Source organism: Peromyscus maniculatus, chromosome 16 (assembly GCF_049852395.1).
Source record: "Peromyscus maniculatus bairdii isolate BWxNUB_F1_BW_parent chromosome 16, HU_Pman_BW_mat_3.1, whole genome shotgun sequence".
Taxonomy (NCBI): domain Eukaryota; kingdom Metazoa; phylum Chordata; class Mammalia; order Rodentia; family Cricetidae; genus Peromyscus; species Peromyscus maniculatus.
Window position 1 is genome coordinate 22,453,247 of NC_134867.1, and position 21,851 is coordinate 22,475,097.

General features: G+C 39.7%; 1 protein-coding gene across 1 annotated transcript in view; it reads left to right on the forward strand.

Annotated features, from left to right (window-relative positions):
• Positions 1–21,851, forward strand: part of Slc35f1 (solute carrier family 35 member F1) — a 413,434-nt gene that overhangs the window by 247,807 nt on the left and 143,776 nt on the right. The window contains exon 2 of the mRNA XM_042262095.2: positions 6,667–6,842. Coding sequence (XP_042118029.1) covers positions 6,667–6,842 — 176 coding nt within the window. The remainder of the gene's footprint in view (positions 1–6,666; positions 6,843–21,851) is intronic.

Genomic DNA, 21,851 nt, shown 5'->3' on the forward strand with positions numbered 1-21,851 from the left:
TCCAGTACCAATCCAAGCCTTTACCATTAGAAAAAAGACTCTAATATTTGCTCTCCAAGAAATGCTTTCATAATAGGATCATCCAATTTTAAACATTAAAATTATCCCAATAACTTCTGGCCTGTTTTAAGATTTACTTGAGTTCATAAGTACTTTATGTTCTCTATCTTACATATTTATTTGCCTTTCTCAACATCTGGAGGTAGAGCAATGGATTTGTTCCTCCCTATCTGTCTGTACCTGGTAGGGCTTGAAAAATCTACAGACTTGTTTATTTCTCTGTGGATCATAGCAAAACTAACAAATAATAAATGCATGGATATTTATGGTAATCCAGCAGCCACCAAAGAGTTATCAGTGGCCTGATTGCTTTAAGGTTAAAGATATAAATGTCAGTGGTTGGTATACATATACTGCTACTTTTTATAAATGTCAGTGGTTGGTATACATATACTGGTACCTTTTAAAAGTAAGTCATAATTGTGGAATAGATGAAAATGTAAAGCTTATTAATTTAACCCGAGTTCTCCCATAAAGCAGAGAGAGATGTACATATTGCTACTTTATTAACAGTGCATTTCCAGCAATAACAGCAATGAGACACAATAAAGAATAAAAGAAACCTTTGAGAACCTTAAGATGTAGCCATCTCTAGAGAGCCCATATAGCTTGCAGGAAGAAGGAAGAGTTTCCCATTGTTCAAATGCACTAATTCCATTTTACGGTTAGCTTTTTCATGAGTGGGTACCAAACAGGTTGCCACAAAGGTCCAGCCCTCCACATCAGCTGAGAGACCCTTCCAGGGTAGAAGGCACAAGGTCCACAGCATGAGCCTGAGGCGCAGGGCCACCAAGTTGGGCCCACATAACTTTGAGTGAAGTCTATGTAGAGATTCTCACTCTAACTACCACTGGAGCTGGATTAAGGGGCTAGGAACCCTACAGATACATGAAACCAAAAGAATCTGAAGGATTGTAGAAGAGGTGACATACACACAGGGCATTCACATATCCTTATTTTACCTAGAGGATCTCAAGCCTAAAGTGGGAAATAGTCAAAACCGTGGTGCTACATAGTAGAGCTGACAGGGCCAGAAAGTTCCAACTGTCTCCTCAATAACTTCTCTCCTTCTCTCCAGACACAATTGATGAAGTAAGCATGAGCATCTGTGTTATCTTGTCACACTAAAGTTCAAATATCTCCTGTACTTAGTATATCATAGATAGATGGCAGGAAGGCCTCCTGGTGGCTGACTTGATTTCTTGTAGTTAATGGTAAATACAATTCAAAATGATGCCACAGAGCCAAAGAATAGATTCAAGCCCAGGCATTCAGATTTGAAATAAAAAGAAACCCTGGTTGATGTTAAACCTCTCAGAACATGCATTTGTTCTTGTCCTAATAATCACCTTATAGAGAAGTCAACTAATTGTCGAATACAGTCAAAACCTGCTTAGCAGAGAGCTTCTCAGAGTCAATGGTCTACCAACAAGAATCTTACAAAAGAACAAAGTAGTAAATGTTTCTCCCACATTCAAGTGGCATTGTTTTTATACCAACCTGTATACTCAAGTATTCTTTATGCATGCATCTCTAGATGCTTGTACTAACTCAAATCTGATGAGACTTGCCTGAGACTCATTATCAGAAGGAAGATGCCTCCACATTGAAAGGGGGATTTGTTCTAATTCAAGATGATGGCATAATTATTCCACTCTCACGGCAAAGAATTACAGAGTAATATAATTATGTAATGCTGTGTTGACATTCTTCATACCTTTTAAAAGAATATATTCTTATGATTAAAAGAAAAGAACAGGATACAATTTATGCTTTATTTTTAATTTTATTTTATTTTTAATTTTTATTTTGAATGTTTAATTTATAAGAGAAACTTATCCCCCCAATCCTAAATTCTATTTCTTTAACACAACACAGTGCTGTTGATAATGGGCATGTCAGTATTTATGAGTACAAGTTCTGTTGTAACAGGTACTCAGCTCCTAGCAGCACCATTTTCCTGAGACTCATGCATTTTTCATTGTCTAGCCTGTCTGAATTTAAAGTGGATGAGATGTCCTTTTAAATGCGCAAACAAAGACGATGAAAATGTGTATCATAGCCTCCTCTCCATTTCTGCTACTAAAATTATGGGAACTATGTATCTTATGTTAGAATGCATCTGCTGTGCTATTCTATGTACTACATGAATAACCAAGAGCTCACTGTGCAAAATTTCACCCAGCACCAATTTTAGTATCATTTTTTTTTTTTGCAAGATAGCACCTTTCCGGGCTTGCTCAGAAATGCACAAGAAAATAGCTTATTAATCTCAGTTTCTAACTGGCAGTTGGGTTACAGTAAAAACAAAACTGTCTTCTGTTTCATTTTGGTAAAATTTCCAGCTAGGACAAGGTGCCACCTTGCCAATCTTCTAACACTTTACCCTTTCTGTACATAGACACTAGCTCCCTCAGAAATGCCTGCATTCTTCATTGAGTATCTATTTTCTTCTGTCCAGCAGTCATCAGACCTTAGGAACAGAACATAGAAATTATTAAAGGTCATTCATTCCCTTCTTCTCGGTAGCTATGCTATATATTCAACATAAGTAGACATAGGAATACAGACCTGAAGACACTCGACTCAGCCTTGGGGATCAGCAATGGCCAATGAAAGGCTTTCAAGACAAGTTAGTATGTTCAGGCCTTGAAGAGTTAGGTAAAGGACCCACACAGCAATTGCAGTGATGACTCAAGAGAAAAACACAAGAGGGACAGAATGACAGAAACCAACTCGGGGGATCCTTTGAGTTGGAAAAAACAGGTTTCTGTGCCACATGTTGCCATATGCATTCATCTTGTACCAATGAAGAGTAAAGAATTTGATGGGGGGCAAAATGGCAGGGCAGAGGTTGGGGTTAGTAGAATACCAGCATTTAGATGTCGAGAGGCTTTGTATTTACTTTATTTTGATGCCTCTAATAAGTCACTCAAGCATGTAGGCTCCAGTTGCTCTGATCTCTAGCTCCTTTAGTCAAGAAAGGACTCATGAGCTGATTAGTGTCTGGTAAGAGATTCATTGCACCTTTTCCTGATCCACATCATGTTTATTAGCATGCCCTATAAAATTATAATTTGCATTCTCAATCCAATCCCACCAGCAGGGCTGAAAGATATGACTGTTAATTAAAAGCATATGCTCAGCACAGTGGGTCTGTGACTTTGTTCTGATAAGGAAACAAGGGCAGGCTTGTTTCCTTATCAAGACCTCTTGTTGAAAGGCACACATTACACGTACCTTGGTGGAAAAGTTCTTGTCAGTCAGTCTGACTAGCTGTGTTTTTTTTTCTTTACTGTTTCAAGTATGTTCCTGAAAACCAGCCTGTTCGGTTAGTCTGTGCTCCACACACTCTCTGAGAACAGAGAATATTTCGGGCAGCTAATGGTGGCACAGAATAGTAATTCAGAAGTTAGGATTTGAAATCAGATCACCTGGCTTCCACCTAATGTCTTTCCAGTATCTACATTCAAAAAGATCTTGACCTTTGATCTTGAACTGATGCTTTGCCTGTCTGTGACTTAGGTCCTTATCTATCAAAAGGCACAATAGCAGTATTTAAGATTCCATGAGTATTAAAGAAAATAGTATAAACTAATCCAAGTGCTTTTAAAATATGAATTAATAGGGATATTTCCCTTTAGTTTCTATTTCTTCAGTTTTTTGTTTGTTTGTTTTCTAAGTTTCTTGGAAATCCAATGTTAAAAGTTTGGTTTAATGGCCTCTCAATGACAGACTATATCTTATTCATTTTACATGACTTAATACAGCATATAGAAGGCTATTTTATAGTATGTTGGATATAGTCACAAGATAGATTAAAATCTTATTTTTGTGTGTAAGTTTTCTGTAATCTTGTGTGGCTTGGTTTGGTTCAGGATGCTACCAAGGTTTTAAACATCGTCATTATAATTTAAGTAGGTCATAGTATTTATTGTTTTAGCCTTCTCTAACAAGAAGGTACACTCCACACATAGCACTTTCTAATGCATACTCAGCATCAGAAACAGCCATTTAATACACTCGCCGTAATTTTACCTATGTCTTTCCCACTTTAGTGTGTATAAAGAATGACCAATCATAGGGTTCTTATCCATCTACTGTAAATTAATTATGTACTGTGATTAGTGTTATGCTACATGGTGATTAGATCAAACATCTTCAAAGAAGCCTTCAAAGCTGACATTTTTATTTCTCACCACTTTCTACCCATGTACTCACCATTAATGATCCCACCTAAGAAACTCTCTATGCCCTGAGTTCCCCAGGCAAGAATTGACAGGTAGGGTTATATGAACCTAAAAAGCTTCCACACAACAAAGGAAACCATTAACAGAATGAAGAGACAGACTACAGAGTGAGAGAAAATCTTTAACAGCAATACTTCAGACAGGGGACTGACACCTAGAATAATAAAGAACTGCTAAAGTATTTCCAATCAATAATTGAGGCAAGGAAGCAAACGGAATGTTCTCTAAAAAGGAAATACGAAGCTGGGGTGGAGCTCGGTTGGCAGAGTGCTTGTTGAGTTGGCATGATACCCCGAGTTCAACTCTTGGTACTACAGAGAAAAACAAACAAACAAACAAACAAACAAACAAACAAACAAACCCTGGCTATGTTAGCATACCTAAATTCGGGAGGATCAGAAATTAAAAGTCATCCTTGACCACATAACGAATTTGAGGCCATCCTGGGATACATTAAACTCTATCTCAAAGAAGAAACAGCAGGAGGAGAATGCTTTGTCCAGAGTGTCTTTTAACCCTTCTGTCTCATAATCCTCTGAATGGCATTACCTGGCTGTAGGAATAGGAAACTTAGAAAAGTCATTAGTCAGATGAAGGCAAAAGAGGTAAAACGAGCAAGCAGTAATTACAATGCAATGAGATCAAAGTCATCAATGAGCTGTGTCCCGAGGGAAGGAAAGCAGCAAAGCCTCGCAAAGCAAGTGGCCAACGAGCCAAACGTTGAAAAAAAAATGAATAGGACTCAGACTGGAAGAGGCCTGATGCACATTCTGCAAATGATAACCCAGTAAAGGAATACAAGAAAAGAAGACCACCGTTCTCTGTTGAAATATAAATAGCTCTAAAAGTCAAGAACACTGGCTTCATGGAGGAATGCCACTGGGCTGGGGAAGCAGGAGTTAACGGCCTAGGGGCCATTGGAGGGGGAACATTCAGAACTTCATTTCAGTTGCCATATGACCCTTGGAAAGCCACATGCCCCAAAGTAATGCCGTTTCATTTTTCTCATAACTCTTCTCCTTGGGCAGCAGTCTCTAGGGATTCCTCATTTCTTCTCCTTTGTATAGGTTGGCTTAGTATGTTGGAGGCAGGAGACTCCCAAAACCTCATTCCATTCAGCACAGAGGCTGCCTGGATCTCTCTCTTTATTTCCCAGGTGCCCCTCAGTATTCAGTAGGACACCTCAGGCTCCTTACTGGGGAGCTGTTTCCTAAGAGGAAAACATGAAATGCTGCAAAACTTCTCAAAGGTTAGGTCCAGAAGGCTCATGGCCTTCATCTTCTCTGTACTCTAGTGGTCAAAGCAAGGCAATATCAACCTAGCTGCCAAAAAAGGGGAGAACTAGACTCAATCTCTACACAGAAAAAATAAAAGAAGAACTTGTGTTTTCCATAAGTCTTTGTGTTTATACTACTGCCTTCTTATTCTATATTGCTGTTTCTACAAATAAACCAGAAAGATGATCAAAAGAGACTTTCAGAAAAAACTCTGCCTCCTATTTCCAGAGGCTTTCCGTGTGTGTGTGTGTGTGTGTGTGTGTGTGTGTGTGTGTGTGTGTGTGTCTACAAAGCTTGTGTGGGCATTTCATTTCCATAACTGAACATTCTGACCCTTGCCTCCAGTCCCCACTTCAGTAGTCTACAAGAGCATTGCCTAGGAAAATGGCAATGAAAATATTTGCATAATTATTATACTTCTGCAGTCCTGAATCTATTTCAGGAATAATAGTTTTAATATACAGTCAATTGCAACTTGAGAAGCAAAGAATAAAGACCCAATGCGTACTAATGGTTCTTAGATCCGAGTTCTGGAGTCTAGGAGGGCATGAGAGATGGTCCTTCTGGATTTCCAGAGGCTCATATAGCCATTTCATCCAAGTTTCTAGACCCAGGAGTTTGATCTGTAAAGCAAAGCATCTCCCTTTATTGCTTTATTGTAAACGCAAATGATGTTGGAATATACTTCCTGTTTGTCATGGTTGGGCATGCTCCCAGCATCACTAATGCACAGTACTGTGGTAAGCATCAAGATGATAGTCCTTCCACAACAGCCTCTGGAGTGCAGTGATTGGAAGGCAGCAAGGTTCCTATCCAGAGACTCGATCTCACAACCTGGTTTTGCTTTATCCTCATTATGTGTTCTGTGGCAGATTAACTAACCATGTTAAGCATTCATTTCCATTCCAAGAAAGCCTCAGTAATAACTGTACAGTCCCCCCAACATCACTTCAATGGGTTACAATGGAGAGTATTCATTGCCCTTCACTCGGTGTCTGCTATGAATTATCAATGGAATTAAGTGCTGTTGTTTTCACAGACTTCCTGTTGACACCCCTGTGTTTCTCTTCATTTCTCAGGGAGATGTTAATCTCTGTGGCTTTAGGCCAGGTGTTATCCCTTCTTGTTTGTGGAATCGGCTTGACCAGCAAGTACCTGGCAGAAGATTTTCATGCCAACACACCAGTCTTCCAGAGCTTTCTGAACTATATCCTCCTCTTCTTGGTCTATACCACCACCCTAGCTGTCAGACAAGGTAAGCTGTCCAAAGCCCAGGAATATGACATTTACAAACACATAGAAGAATATGAGCCATGCCTAGATATCATTTTATCACTAGTAGCTTCAGTAAGATGATTCAAATCTCCAAATCTCATTTTGTTATTTTGCAGTAACACTACAAAGAAAATGAATGAATATATCACAAAGAAATATACATTGTGTGAATTCAGCAAGAAGTCGGTGATATATGCATTGGAGAAAAATACAACTGCTCACAATTTGAATTCCTTTTAAGGTTTTTGTTTCTCTCAATGAATCTAAATAGAGTACCTCCTAAAACCTGAAACAGGCCCAATGCAACTCTTCTAAAGATGCTGGCCCTGAGCTGTCTATGGGAGCTGCAGACCAATACATATTCTTGAGGAAAGTGACACAAATATAAATATACACAACTCGAGCAACAACGCGAGAGGAATAAAGAAAAAGGAAACTCCCACAAATGGCCAGGTGTGGTCCTATTTTCAATTTAAAATAAATAAAGCAATAAAAATAAGTTTTCCAAGGGTCAATATAAGAAAATGCCTTTTAAAAGAGTAGGTCCAATAAAAATTACTTGGGAGGGGACCTATCTTAGAGGCCTTTCAGTACCTTGTGACTACACTATCAAATTTAATATAATCCTTTCACCTATGGCCCTAGAAAAAAACAAAAAATTCCCCCTAAATTGTAGCTTTTGACCTGGATCTATTGAAAAATAATCATTAATAGGTTTGAAAACAATCATATCCTTTAATTAGAAACAAGAACATGTATATTGCTAAATATATGTTTTAATAATTATACTTTTTAAAAACTTTTATAAAAAAAACCATCAATATTTCATTCTCACTTGTCCTCATCTGGATTTCTGTCTAGAATAGTACTGCCCAGTTATAATGATTTAGCCAATAGTAGACTTCATCTGAGAGGATAATAGATCAAAGGTGGCTGGCATGAGGGTTGTAGCTTAATTGCTAAAGGGTCTGCTTTGCAAGTATGGGAGCCTGAGTTCAGATCCCCAGAACCTACCTAAAATTCTGGGCACAGCAGCATGCATCTGAATACCACCACTGGGGAGGCAGAGACAGGCAAATCCCTGGAGCTCACTGGCCATCTGTCTGAGCAGAACTGACAAGCTCCAGATATCGCACAACACTCTATCTCATAAATCAAGTTGGAGAATAATTGAGCAGGGTACCTGCCATCAACCTCTGGGATTTACATAAATACACACACTCACACACATACACAAACACACATACACACACACACACACACACACACACATATGCCTACCTATATATGTGTGTGAACACACCCACAAAAGCACATATATAACCCCTCTACACACACACACACACACACACACACACACACACACACACACACACAGGAAATTACCACACTAGTACTCAACTGATTTTTCAATTTGTTGAAAATACATTAGAACCCAATTTAATTTGCTTTCCCTAAGTTGATATTACTAGAGGTTTTTTTGTTTTTGTTTTTGTTTTTTGCCTTAATATCAATAGCTGTACTTAGTTTTAAGAATCAACTGTCAGCCTACAAAAGTTACAGACAATAAAGCTCAGCTATGTTTGCTCAGTGTGAGTTGGAAGCCGATGAATTTGAATGATAGAAGTGTGTTGTCCAACAGTTATCCCACTGTTTCTTGAATGGTGCTTCAAGCCAGGAAAAGACTCCAGGAAGTGAGGCAATGGGGGAGGCATACAATTAGTAACTCATTTCTGAGACACTGTGGGAATGTATCAAAAAAGGAGAGATAAGGGATGAATGTAAAAAATTCGTTTGATGTGAGCTTGAATCAACATTAAAAAGAATAGTATTATTTAACCCAGTATAAAGAGTATAATTAAGAATAATGGGATTAAATTGGGAACAATTTTGCAATAGCCTAATACTGAAAAAAATTTTCATGTGAAAATAGTGAATTCATCTTTTGTGATCTTTAAGCACCACTGGATTTTGAGATCTCAAATTGTTTCTCCTCTTTGGGTTCTTGTCTCTATTGTTTCCTAAGAGTCCAGAGATTTAGTAAGAGTCTGTATCTAGGGAAAATAAGCATATTAAAAATCAGAAAGAATGATTATAACAGTTATAGGTAGAAGCTAGAAAACTGAATGTATGAAAAGACTCGTGTTAATAATACTAATCACACCATTTACAGAACCTTTATAACGTGCCAGCTACAATGCATGTGACATCCCTTCTTACTGCTTCAACCCAAGGAAAAATAAGTATCCAAAATTTTACAAGTGAGACAACCAAGAATGCTGCTCGAGGGTGTGTGCTAAGAGAGGGAAGCTGGGCTGGGGAGGGGGGTGCTGCCTAGAGGACCCTTGCTTCTTCTTGTGAAGTTCAGAAAAGGCCGCAGGAGAGATGGGAGACCCTTTAGAATAAAAGGAGAGGTGCACGTTTCTTGAACTTGAAAGTCCTGAACAGGAATCTAGCCTAGGGTGTAAGGTGCTGTGAGACCAGCAATGAGATCAGCGGAGACTCTTAAAGATGATGGGAGGAACATCGGTGTGGACAAGGCAGAGGAACAAAGAGGCGAAGACCAGGCAGGAACTTGGAGGCTCTTTAGAAGGAAAGATTAAAAAGGGCCGAGGAAGTCCTGTCTTCCGAGTCAGTGGAGGAGAGAGTCAGTTCACACTACGCAGCGCTCTTTCTGGAGATTTTTACCATTGCCCTGGCTGACCACTGAACTTGTGCGTGTGCCTGTGTCTGTATGTGGTGTTTATTCATGATATTTGTTTTAAGTTTCATCTTTAGTATTTTAATAGGCCGGTATTAAGCTAACATCTAGAAATCAACATAGTAATTGAGTTATGTTTGTATACGCTGAGTCACTTTGGTATTCTGGAAATACAACCTTTGTGTTCAGGAACCTCCAGATTAGGAGGGTGTGAGCTAGAGAAGAGATGGGAATTCTGTATGTAAGGGAGTCTTTCACAGCTAATCTCTCCTTTCTCAGTGTTCCTCACAGTCTGCAGGTTGAATCAAGAGCTGGCCTTCCCATCTCTCCTAGCATAAATACCACCTACCTAGTTGGGCCTCCATATTCATGGTATGTGTATGCCTTGGACCAGTTGACAGTAAGCAGTTTCCTGGCTGTGTTGTATTTATTTTTTAAACAGATCTCAGTCATTGTACTCATACAGCTTCTAAAACTTATGATTGTCAATTTGAAACCCTCTGAAAATATTTAAGTGTGATTAGTGTAAGTAACCTTGCCAAAAATCTGCCTTCAAGGTTAAGGCAAATTCTCCCTATCAAATTTACATTAGATCAATCCCCAAAAGATATAGAGGGAACAGGTTCCAGTGTGGTTGTGAACTTGCCCTTGGGTATTAACTAATTCCTGGGAAAATGAGGGTGGTGTTGTCTTTTAAAATAGTGTGTCCTGCTGAACAAATTCTCAGTGTGGCCTGGAAGGCTGAAGCTGTGCTTTCTTCCAACTGTTTCTGAAATTAGGAAGATAACTACTGTTGCTAGCAAAGTCCTTCAGTGATGGCATTCCACAGGAGAAGTGTAGTTCAAAGCTGTGGTTTGCACAGACATGTCCAGTTGGAGAATTCAAGTAAAATTGAGCCTGTTGTTACTTTAACCACACTAAGAGGTGTCTGGGAAGTGGAAAGTTCCATAAAGAAACTCGAAAACAAGGCCCTTAGGACTGTAACTAAGAAAGCAAGTGAGGCTTGAAGCCTGATGGTCTGCCCAAGAAATACACAAAGACTCTCCTTCATCTCTACATACTTCGTCTATTTAAAAAAATTTCGTGTAATGCTAGATGAAATTCAAAGGCCAAGAGACACAAAAGAGCAAATACCATGCAACAAGGGAGGACAGGGTGGAGGTCACTGAAGACTGAATTCTTGCTTTTTGTCAAGAAGCAAGAAATATGACCAGCTTTTAAAATTAAAAGTGACATGGGATACATTTCGTACCGAGAAAATAGTTATCATCATTTTTCGCCCATAATCATTTCTTACTGATTGTAATTATCTGCCAGAACTACTTTCGGTTGTTTCCTACATAACAGATGAAGTCAGTCTATTTACTACCATTTTTCTGTATTTGTATCCAATTAAGGGGAATAAAGAAAGCGGAGTAAAAATGGGCTGCTTAGGGAGAAATGAACGCGTGTTCAGAGCTTGTGTTCTTTCTTCCGTCATGGTGTGGAAAAGGACATGAAAGTATGAACAGAACCAGATGTATCAGCCACTGTGTAGACCCTGGAGTATGCCTAGTGACAGATCTTACAAGGGTTGCTTTTTCATTGAAAAGTACTTTTTTAAGCTCTTCCAATTTTGAATAAAAAACAGCCTTTCAGCTAAAGCAATTTGTTAAATGTCTCATGCTTGAAGATAGACTCTCACATACTTTCTATCATGTCTTGCTTTGTGATAATGAAATAACTCTCTAAGAGTAAAATTTAACACTCATAAGCAAGTCTTAAAAGATTCATGTAGTTAGAAAAAATAATATATAAAGGGTCATATTAAAAAAAATAGGGTTCTTGGCCATAAGGAAGTCTTGGCAACTTGAGTGTCTGTATCTTGAAATACATCGGACTGTGATATTGTCTAAGAAACTCTCTCTCTCTCTCTCTCTCTCTCTCTCTCTCTCTCTCTCATCCTGGCACTACACTACATTTGGGAATCTCTGCCTTTACCTGCATTGGAATGTGTTTAGTGTTTACCATAGGTGGTCAAAATCCCAACTCAAAGCAGTAAAATTAATTAAAGCAAAACCCAGGGTTTCCTCAGGGCAGAAGACTCCCAATTCCTTACTGAACCACTGAAGAGAAGGGACTGCTCCTGGCTTGTCAGGGTAAGAGAGCACTTGGCAAATGTAAATATGGAATCACACGTCCCCTGGGAGCCATAGGGAAACTAGCACCATCAATCTCCTAAGACCAGTGAGGTAATTTTTATTGGACTCTCTTAAAATCTCCCTTGTGGGAAATTACTTGGCGAACTTCCATGCCTATTCCTTGTCAGGTCACATTTATTTTTACTTTTTAAGTGTGATTGGAGAGCTGTAGCCACTATAGTATAGAAAGATTGTACTTGAGAGGTTCCGAGATGAATCCTTGTAGACGCTCCTTGAGAAATACTTAACATTGCCACGGAGAAGGACAAAACAGGCTTAAGGTCAAGGAAGCAGATGCATCATGGTAGGAAACTGACAAAGAAAAAAATCACACACAAGAGTTAGAACCCACTTCTAGCAAAGCTGCCTGTCAACACACACAGCTCTTGTGTAATACTGGTAGAAGTGCGAATTGGCCACACAACTTTCGAACACAGCTCGGCATTTTCTTATAAAGTTAAACTTGTACTACATGATCCAACAGTTAGTCTCCTCCATCATGAAAGCATAATGTTGTCACACAAAACTGTTTGCAAATGTTGCTTTGTTTATAAGTGCTTTAGAATCCTGTGAACAACTGGAATGGGATGCCCATTAGACTATGGAAGGGGAGAGAAAGCTGCTTGTGGTGGTGCACCCCAGTGATCCCAGTATTCAGGAGGCTAAGACAAGAAGATTGTCACAAATTCAAGGCCATCTCTGGCTAAATAATGACTACCATGGCAGTCAGAGCTACACAGTAAGATGCTGTCTCAAAGAAAAGCAGGGAGGGGTGGTGACGGTTGGGATGGCCAGTGAGTTGGTTCAGGGTAAAGGCACTTGCCACATAAGCCTGATGACTTGAGTTCCATCCCTGGAGCTCACCTGGTAGAAAGAGACAACCATCTCCTTCAGACTGTCCTCTATCCTTCACACACACAGCATAGCACACGTGTGCTCACACTCACACACATACACACAAAATAAGAAATAAATAAATAAGAAAGTGTAATCAGTGTATATAATCTAGTACCACTGCCTAATAAGAAGGAATAAGGTTACTGATACATTCAGCAATATGGACTAATTTTAAAAGCATTATGCTACGTGCAAGAACCAGAAGCAAAATTTGTACTCTGACTGGATAATTGCATAGTTGGAGAAAGCAAAATAATAATGACAGAGAATAGATCCATGGTTGGTGGAGACTGAAAGTGAGGGCAGGCTGCAGAAGGCACCAAGGAAAATCTTCATTGTTCTCTGTCTCTCAATTGTTTTAGGCATTATATAAGTATAGACATTTGTCAAGACTCTTCAAATTGTACACTCAAAGAGATGAGATTTATTGTATCTATATTACACTTGATGGGAAAAAGAAAATAGTCTATTCCAACGCTATAGTTGCCTGGCTGGAATAAGATATTGCTGGGTTTCCAGTAGGTGGCTATTCTTTGGTCACTGACTGATGTCAGGAAATGCCCTTGAAAGCATCTTCCTTCATTGTGGCATCCTTCTAGAATACCAAGGAACTTGATCCATCTAGTTCCAAGTTATGCATCAGATGGTGCCAAAAACACACATTTTATGCGTATACAGTGTATGCAGGATAAATGTATAACAAATTAAGCATCCCACAGTCTTAATAATACTTAGAGCACTCAATATTTTATATATATATACATATATATGTGTATATATATGCTATATAATCACAAATACAGGGTGCTATACACAGAGCCCTCAATATCAGCTCATTTAATGACTTTCAGATTGTAAGAAAGTGACAAGAATATGCAATGCCATCTTCTCCTTTTAATGCATCCTCATATAAATTCACACACACACACACACACACACACACACACACACACACACACACTTCATATCACATCCTCCTGCATTTCCCCATGCTAAATACTTCATTAATGAATACCCCTCTGATTCCAAACAGCATCTAAGCTTGTAGGAAGGGATTGTCTCCCTGTTGTATCTGGAGTCCATGTTGACTGTTAATTCGGGAAATCTTTAAGCATTCATCTTTCCATGCTGAGAGCTGGCGAAGGGCAATACTCATTCCTGGCACGGAGCTCCAGTGTTCATGTGGGAGACTGAAGGGTGGTTACAAGATGATAACTGTATTGCCTGGAGCAGATAAGTCCCCTTCTGCCAAAATAGTGCTTTGTATGTAATTAGTGTAAAAATTCAGAGGAATAGAGTTTATCCTTACAATCATCTTTCTCATTAAAAAAGAATCATAATGGAGGAACAAAGCCATCCCTGCAGTGAGCTGAATTGCTTTCCCTAAGTTTTCATTAAATCAAAGACTCAGCAGTTGGGACTCTTGCAGACACTATTGCAGGCTGCTGCATGGGATCTGCAAGAGAAAATGATTTTTTTCCCCTCCAAGGATTAGAATTGCATTGTGATTATCTTCAGATCAGAATTCCCTGCCTGTGCATTTTGTGAATGTTCCTGTTCACTGGTTTCTATTTTTGAGGCTTCCCAGGAACATGGGGAAGATCACTCAACTAGACACATTTAAATGCAATACATGGAAACAGGGGTTCTGCCGTGCAGTACCTGTATGAGGAGAAACAGAAAGAAAATAACCCCAAATACGAAAATGTTCAGACCTTATTTTGCTTCTCATCATGCGTTGTGTTATTATTTAATAATTCCAAGACAGAACATACTCATCCCTCTCTTTTACTTTTACCTCCTTAATCAGTCATTTCTAAGAATGTCTTTTTTCCTTTAAGTTTTCTTGTGATGTATTTTCCTTAGAAGAAATTACAATAGCTCTACATTTTATAGTAAAGAAAAATGTCCCATTGTGCATTTGACTACATCACATATTATATTGCTCACCCTTGATTATTTGATTAAAAACTTTTTCCCTTAACATAAATTGAGCATTGCTTTTCTAATTAGTGGGAATATGATTTTTTTTGTTCAATTGTATTTGCATTTTTTATAAATTGCCACTACATACCCATTCTTTTTACTATACTATTGGTGAGAAATGTTTACATGAGCTTCTCATGAGTGAATCTTTTCTATAGTCATTTAAAACAGTTGCATTCATTTATATGATTAGTTTTTTTCCTTCCCATTCCCTTCTCAAATGCCACTGCCTCTTCCTACAAAAACCTACAGGTCCCTTTCAACTTTCATGACTTTTTTTGTGTGTGTGTAAACCACTAAGTTTATTTGGTATCTTGTCTGAGTATCTCTAGGGATCCAATGTCTCTAGCCTCCTTGAGCCCTTACACTCATGTGTACATACCCGCACACATATGCTTAATCAGGTAATTTAAAAAATTAAAAAATATATAATTTTTAAACTATTGCAGTTGACACCTTTTGTGGATTCAATTAAATCGAAATTCAAGAACCATTGCAGAGTTTATAGCTCCCTGGGGCTGTGCTGCTTCACTTTACAAAGCTGGATAATAATGGTAATTGTCTTAGGGGTTTCATGTGAGCTAAATAAGGTGTGGTATAGATGTGAGCCATACAGAAAACATTTACTGAATGTGACACATGTCAGCATTAATTTACTTAATAAATCCCGAACCTTCCGCCCATCAGTTTGGGGTGTTAGTTTCTTGTTTGTTTTTGAGACACGGTCTTACTCATGCTGGCTTCAGCCTCCCACATGCTAGGATAATAAGCATGAATCACCATCTCATCAGTTTGAATTTTATATATAAACCTTTAATTTGAAGAAAATCCCCAGGGGGACTCTGGCCAGGAGTCCTGCATGAGTGGTTTCATCCATGTGATCTTGAATGTCAAAGATGCTACTAGTGTGATTTATAGAGGAATCCGAGAGGAAAGAGTCCAGATGTTCTCTTCCCACTGTGGTGGCCAATGTGAAAGGGAGTTCACTCGTGTGTTGTACAAGTGTGTGATAATTATAAAAAAGCACATGTTCAAAACCACCCTACTAGTGCACAGATGGAATCATTCTACCTACGCCAGTCAAGCCAAGGGAAAGAGCAGGCACCCAGCACCTTTATCTAGAAGGACCCAGAGGTGTCTTCAGTCTTTTAGTGAGTGCATCTACACAATTCACTGAGGCTGGGGAAGACAGCCAAGGAAGGAGCTAGATGTCAGTGAGCATTTGTTTTGTTTAAAGAGCTTTCCTTAGGATTGGCATGACATTGTTGCTGTTTGTTTGTTTGTTTACAGATAGGCAGAGCTTCCTTTGGAATCTAGGCTATCTTAAATGTATGGCCACCACCTTCTCAGTTTTGGGATTGTAGTTAGCTGCCAGACACACACCCAGCCATCAGTGTGAAATATAGAGGCACAACTCCATCCCATCCTGCCTCTCACACTTGTCTCTGCGTGTGCTTCTTATTTCCTTTGCTTCCTGTCTTTAGTCTAGCCTTTTCCTTTCCAGGTAACCTTAACCTCGAGTCAAATAGACAGAAATGGGGGGGAAGTATTCTCATTCCCTTGATGGAAACAGAAATGTCATGACAAATCCTGAACAAAGGAGAGCAAACCCAGGTTCCATTCCCAGCCTGTCTGCAGATAACCTCTCTAAGTCACTCTGCTTTGCTCAGTGAAAAGCTGCAAACACATGATACCTGCTAAGGTGTGCTCTAAGCGAGGCTGGACCGTTTTCTTTCCTGGATGGTTTTCTTCCACCACATGCAGAATGCATCTGTGAACTGTGACCAACAAACACTTCTGTGGAAATGGAAGTGGATCCAGAGCAGCTGGGAAGTCAAACTCCCCTGCTGACGGAGGCTCATGGCAGCTTGAGAAGTTGAAGGAAAAGAAGTGTGATTTGGTCAAAGCCAGGGGACTGCATGTCGACAGAAAAGAACCAGTTCTTGGGACAAGGACCACGGATGCTTTTAAATAAAGCTGTCACCGTGAAATTCTCAATGGATGCCAGCATGGAGAACCAGCTCATTGTTTTATAATCAAAAACCCCACATTCCCACTAACTAATCGGAATAGCAAGGATCCTATCTCATTTAAGGCCATTTTAATGAATACCACAGTAAGAAATATGCAAGCAGTAACACAGGCTTTCTCCAAGAATCAGAGTTGTTCTTGAATGAGCTCATTTAAAAGACTCTTGGACACATAATCCCATTTTCTTTCTTTTCTTTTTTTTTTTTTAATTTTTTTGAAGGAAGGGCAGGGTAAGTCAGCTCTTTCTGTTTTGGAGTTCAAAACTAACATCTGGGTGGGAGGGAGGAAAAATAATAAAAGAATCCAAGATGAAAAAGAGCTGCAAAATGCCCTAGGAGCCCATAAAGCACCGGGGATAAAAAGCTAGGAAAATGGCCACCTGTGTCATCTTCTGAGAAGAGGGGGAAACCATGCTCTTGGGGATCACGGAGCTATTGTGTAGCCACTGTTGAGCTGGGGGACATCACAGACAAACTCAATGGAACAGTCCCTAGCCCCTCCCAGATTCAAAGCCCAGCTGCCCAATGGCCTCCACTGTCTTTCCTTTGATGGTGTATATGCCCTTTGCACCAAGACCCCAACTTTGCTTGAAGAAAAGCACCCACCTGCTTTTCCTCTACCTACAAGCACATTTCAGCTTTGCCTTTGGTGGCTGAGGTCGAAACTTCCAGCTGTGCGGTGTTAAACTCACAACTATTATAGCACAGCTTTAAGCCAGCTATTGATTTTAGACTTTTGTTAGACTCAGAGAAAAGTAAGGCAAATCATCCAGGAGCAAGCAAAGAATGTCTAAAAATAAAGCCCAGGAACTTGATAACTAACTTCTCACAAAGAAGTGTGTGGGCATAGCTTATGTAAGTAGCATGGATGGCAAAGTCTTTGCACTGCTAAAACTGTAAGTTGTTTACTATATAGAGTCTTAGGAATCCATAGCTCCGGGTCTCTACTGTTTTGACTTCAAGTTATGCTGATTATCTGTAATAACAGAGGGGAAAAAATCTATGATAAATGTGTCCCTATACTGAGGGCGGTGGCCCTTGAGGGTGTCAACCTGGTGTACAAGGCAAGAATGTGACCCCCTCCCCAGAGGTGTTCTATAGTATCAGTTCTATCTATGATTCCTTTAAACAGAACATCCCACAAGTCTCCCACTGAGCACATCTCATTCAAATTTCTATTACATAACGTGCAGCTCTCTTACCTACCCGGTCATTCTTTTTCATTCCGTATGGATACTCACTCATCACTCCATTCATTATTCATTTGTTCAGCAAGTGTTTGGGGGATGCTTTCTTTCATCAGGCACTGTTCTGCTCAGTGTTGATGGCACTTGACTGAAAAAAGGCCGTCTTCCTTCTGTTGTGCCTCCAGACTTTCGGGCTAGAGAAGACCAGCAACGAAGGATGCCTATGAATGTACAAGCACACATCTGAGGGGCTTCCTTTCCTTATTGCCTCCAAACTTCACTGCAAATGCCTTTACTTCTACCTTGTCTTTTTTCCATTCACCCAGAGGCCTTCTGTTTCCTAATCATTCAGAGTACAATTCATTAGAAATGGTTAGAATCAATCCATTGCTAGGCTGGAGAGACAGCTCAGCAGTTAAGAGCACAGACTGCCCTTTTAGGAAACCTGACTGTGATTCATAGAACCCAAGTGTCAGCTTGCAGTGGTTTCTAACTCTAGTTTGAGCAATATGAAACCTTCTTTTGGCCTTCATGGGCATCAATGTGCTTGTGATACACAGACATAACTGCAGACAAAGCAACTGTACACACAAAAAATAAAAACAATAATTAAAAGAAGAATCAATCCATTGCTGCCCAGTGACCTCTCCTTGGCCTTCCATATGACATACAAATGTGCTTTTCACCAAGAACCCAATTTACTCTAAGAAAATGGGGTTCTCTAAGAATCTGCTTCTCAAGTCCCTCAGCCACTCCCAGCCATGACTCTCTCCCCAGAGAATGCTACAAAGACATCCTCACCCACCTGCTCTACGCTCCACTTCATCTATATTTATCTGTGGTGACTTCTTATCCACTGGTCTTCTTATGAGCTATACTTTGAAGTATATTAATGGCTTCCCACACTTTTACAGGTCTTCTTCACCCTTACCAGTGGTTATATATGGATCACGGGTTTATATTATCTTGCCTGACTTAAGCGACCTCTTCACGAAAAGACAATTAGTCCTTGATTGTTATTTTAGCCCCTTTAGGATGCCTTTGTCATCCCCAGTGACTTAGACAAATACCTTCAAGTTCTTGCAATCATGCTCAATTAAAGCTCTTGCCAAATTTCTAACAACCTCATAAAATATTAGAAGCTAAAATAATTCTAAATTATAAGGAGAAAAGTGACCAGTGGAGAATATCAGAGTGCTGGGGCTTTGTGTCCCTTTCTCCTGACAGAACAGACAGTTTGAAACCATTCACTGAGACGGTGAGCATATTCAGGGAATCAGGAAGGGAGAACAAAGCATCAGCTTTGGCATTGACAGGGTGTATTATTTCCTTGGTCTACAGCACATTCTGTTCAGCAAATGGTGAAGACATCACTCAGAGCATTCAGAGTCCTACTTTGTAGTATTCTGGAAATGTATCTCAAAGGTTCCCTTGGTGGCAACATTACAACATACACAATTACCAATACTTCTCTTTTCACAGGGACATTCAACTAACTGCAGTAATGTGTATGATTTCTTTGAAGATGCCTTTATTACATTCTTTCAATTTTATCCCCAAATCTCTGACATGGCTTCACAAATCTTTGTCAAGCCAGGTTATCTCCAACCACTTCACCCTGTGCATCTACATCTCCTCCCCAGTTAGCACTTCAATGCACTCACCATGCTAACTTAGAAAACAAACTTCATGGAGATAGAAGTTTAATTTGTTTGTAGAATACATTGACAGGTGTACGAAGTTGTCTCCAGTTAAATTTCACTAACATCTGTTGATTGCACTGTGTGCCCAACACTGTATGAAACCCTCCAGGCTGCTCCCTCTGTGTTCACATTGGCTCTAGCTCTGCCCTAAGTCAAGCCACGGCTGGCTCTCTCCTTAAAAGATGCCACCACCCCTTGGATGCTTTCCGTCTCTGTTGCCTGTTGTATTTGCATCTCAGTTATCCCACTTTTAAAACTCTTATCTACTCTAAGCCAAAGTTGAGTGACAAGCAGACACTGGATGGCCATGTTAGCCCTTCTTTGTGATTCTGATTACACTCGGGATTTGAACCAACAGTTGGGGAAGGAACTGGTTAATAAAAAGCTTTCTCCATCCAGTAAAATCAATATGTATTTCACTTCTTTGTCATTCCGGGAAGGAAATGGAGTTTTATCAAAAGAACTCAAAAAGAAAAAAATCTTGCCGGGCGGTTGTAGATGTTATCAACCGTCTTATTAAATAAGAAACACAGAAACAATGTAAAAGAGAAAGCCGAGAAGTCAGAGCTCAGAGCTAAAATCTCACCCTTCCTCCTGCTGTCCCAGCTTCGCGAAAAGAGACCTACTTCCTGTCGGCTCGTTTTTTTATAGTATGTTGTTCTGCCTTCTCATTGGTTGTAAACCCAAACACATGACTGCCTCGTCACTGTCTGAATGTACAGCCCCCTAGGTCTTAAAGGCATATGTCTCCAATGCTGACTGTATCCCTGAACACACAGAGATCTTATGGGATTAAAGGCGTGTGCCACCACCGCCACACTCTTGCTATGGCTCTAATAGCTCTGACCCTGAACACACAGATATCTATGGGATTAAAGGCGTGTGCCACCACCGCCACACTCTTGCTATGGCTCTAATAGCTCTGACCCCCAGACAACTTTATTTATTAACATACAATCAAATTAATATTTCAGTACAAATCAAAATAATATTTCAATACAATTAGATTACCACCACAGGCGGTGGTGGCGCACACCTTTAATCCCAGCACTCGGGAGGCAGAGCCAGGCGGATCGCTATGAGTTCGAGGCCAGCCTGGGCTACCAAGTGAGCTCCAGGAAAGGCGCAAAACTAAGCAGAGAAACCCTGTCTCGAAAAAAAAAAAAGAAAGAAAGAAAAAAAAAAAAACTCAAGATCAAGCTAGTGAGGTGTTGCTACTCTTGCTTCCTAATTAACATGCCTACTTCAGGGAAAGATGCCAACGAAATAACACACTAATTTTTAGCCTTCTAGCCAGGGGCCTTTTCTCAAGCATAAGCCAAATTTTCTTGATTTTCTTGGATTTCTGAGTAGATGACTCTGATCCAGAAGTAAATAAATAAATAAAACTTTAATATTTCAGGTGTACCAATTCCATTTGAAATAATTTGAGCTGCTACTATACTCTGCAGTGTAGCTAGAGTTTTCCTGCCTTGCCCACAGTCAGGACGAATCTCTCTCACCCGCCAGTCCCACAGCCGCTCAGACCTAACCAAGTAAACACAGAGACTTATATTGCTTACAAACTGTATGGCTGTGGCAGGCTTCTTGCTAACTGTTCTTATAGCTTAAATGAATCCATTTCCATAAATCTATACCTTGCAACGTGGCTCGTGGCTTACTGGCATCTTCACATGCTGCTTGTCCTGGTGGTGGCTGGCAATGTCTCCCTCACTTAGCCTTCCACTTCCCAGAATTCTCTTCTCTCATTGTCCCGCCTACTTCCTGCCTGGCCACTGGCCAATCAGTGTTTTATTTATTGACCAGTCAGAGCAATTTGACATACAGACAATCCCACAGCACTGCAGACAGACTTGGTGCTAAACTCAAAGAACCCTTCCATGGCTTAATATAGAACTTCCATCAAAGTTGATTAAATCCGGTTTGACTTGAGAGTTAAAAGAATGAGAGACTTTAATAATAATGTATCTCAGTAAGAAACAAATATCTTTACCACACTGCTTCTAATGCACACATGCACTCTACCAAAACTGCTAAATACGAGGAAGATGCCATGAAGAGCTAACAGCCTAAAAGATAATGCTAGAGCCCTTTGTTTAATTTTTATTTTTAAGTTACTTGGGTAACACATTAGTATAAACATTACTTGTGTAATATAAACATTTCAAGTACAAGGCATAAATATAGTTAAAATGATTGTATTCCCCGTTGAGCACATAAATACCCCTATATTCTAAGGCAATCTCTGTTAAAATACTGTTATTTGTTTTCCCTGGCATTTTTCTATGCATTTGTAACCATATGC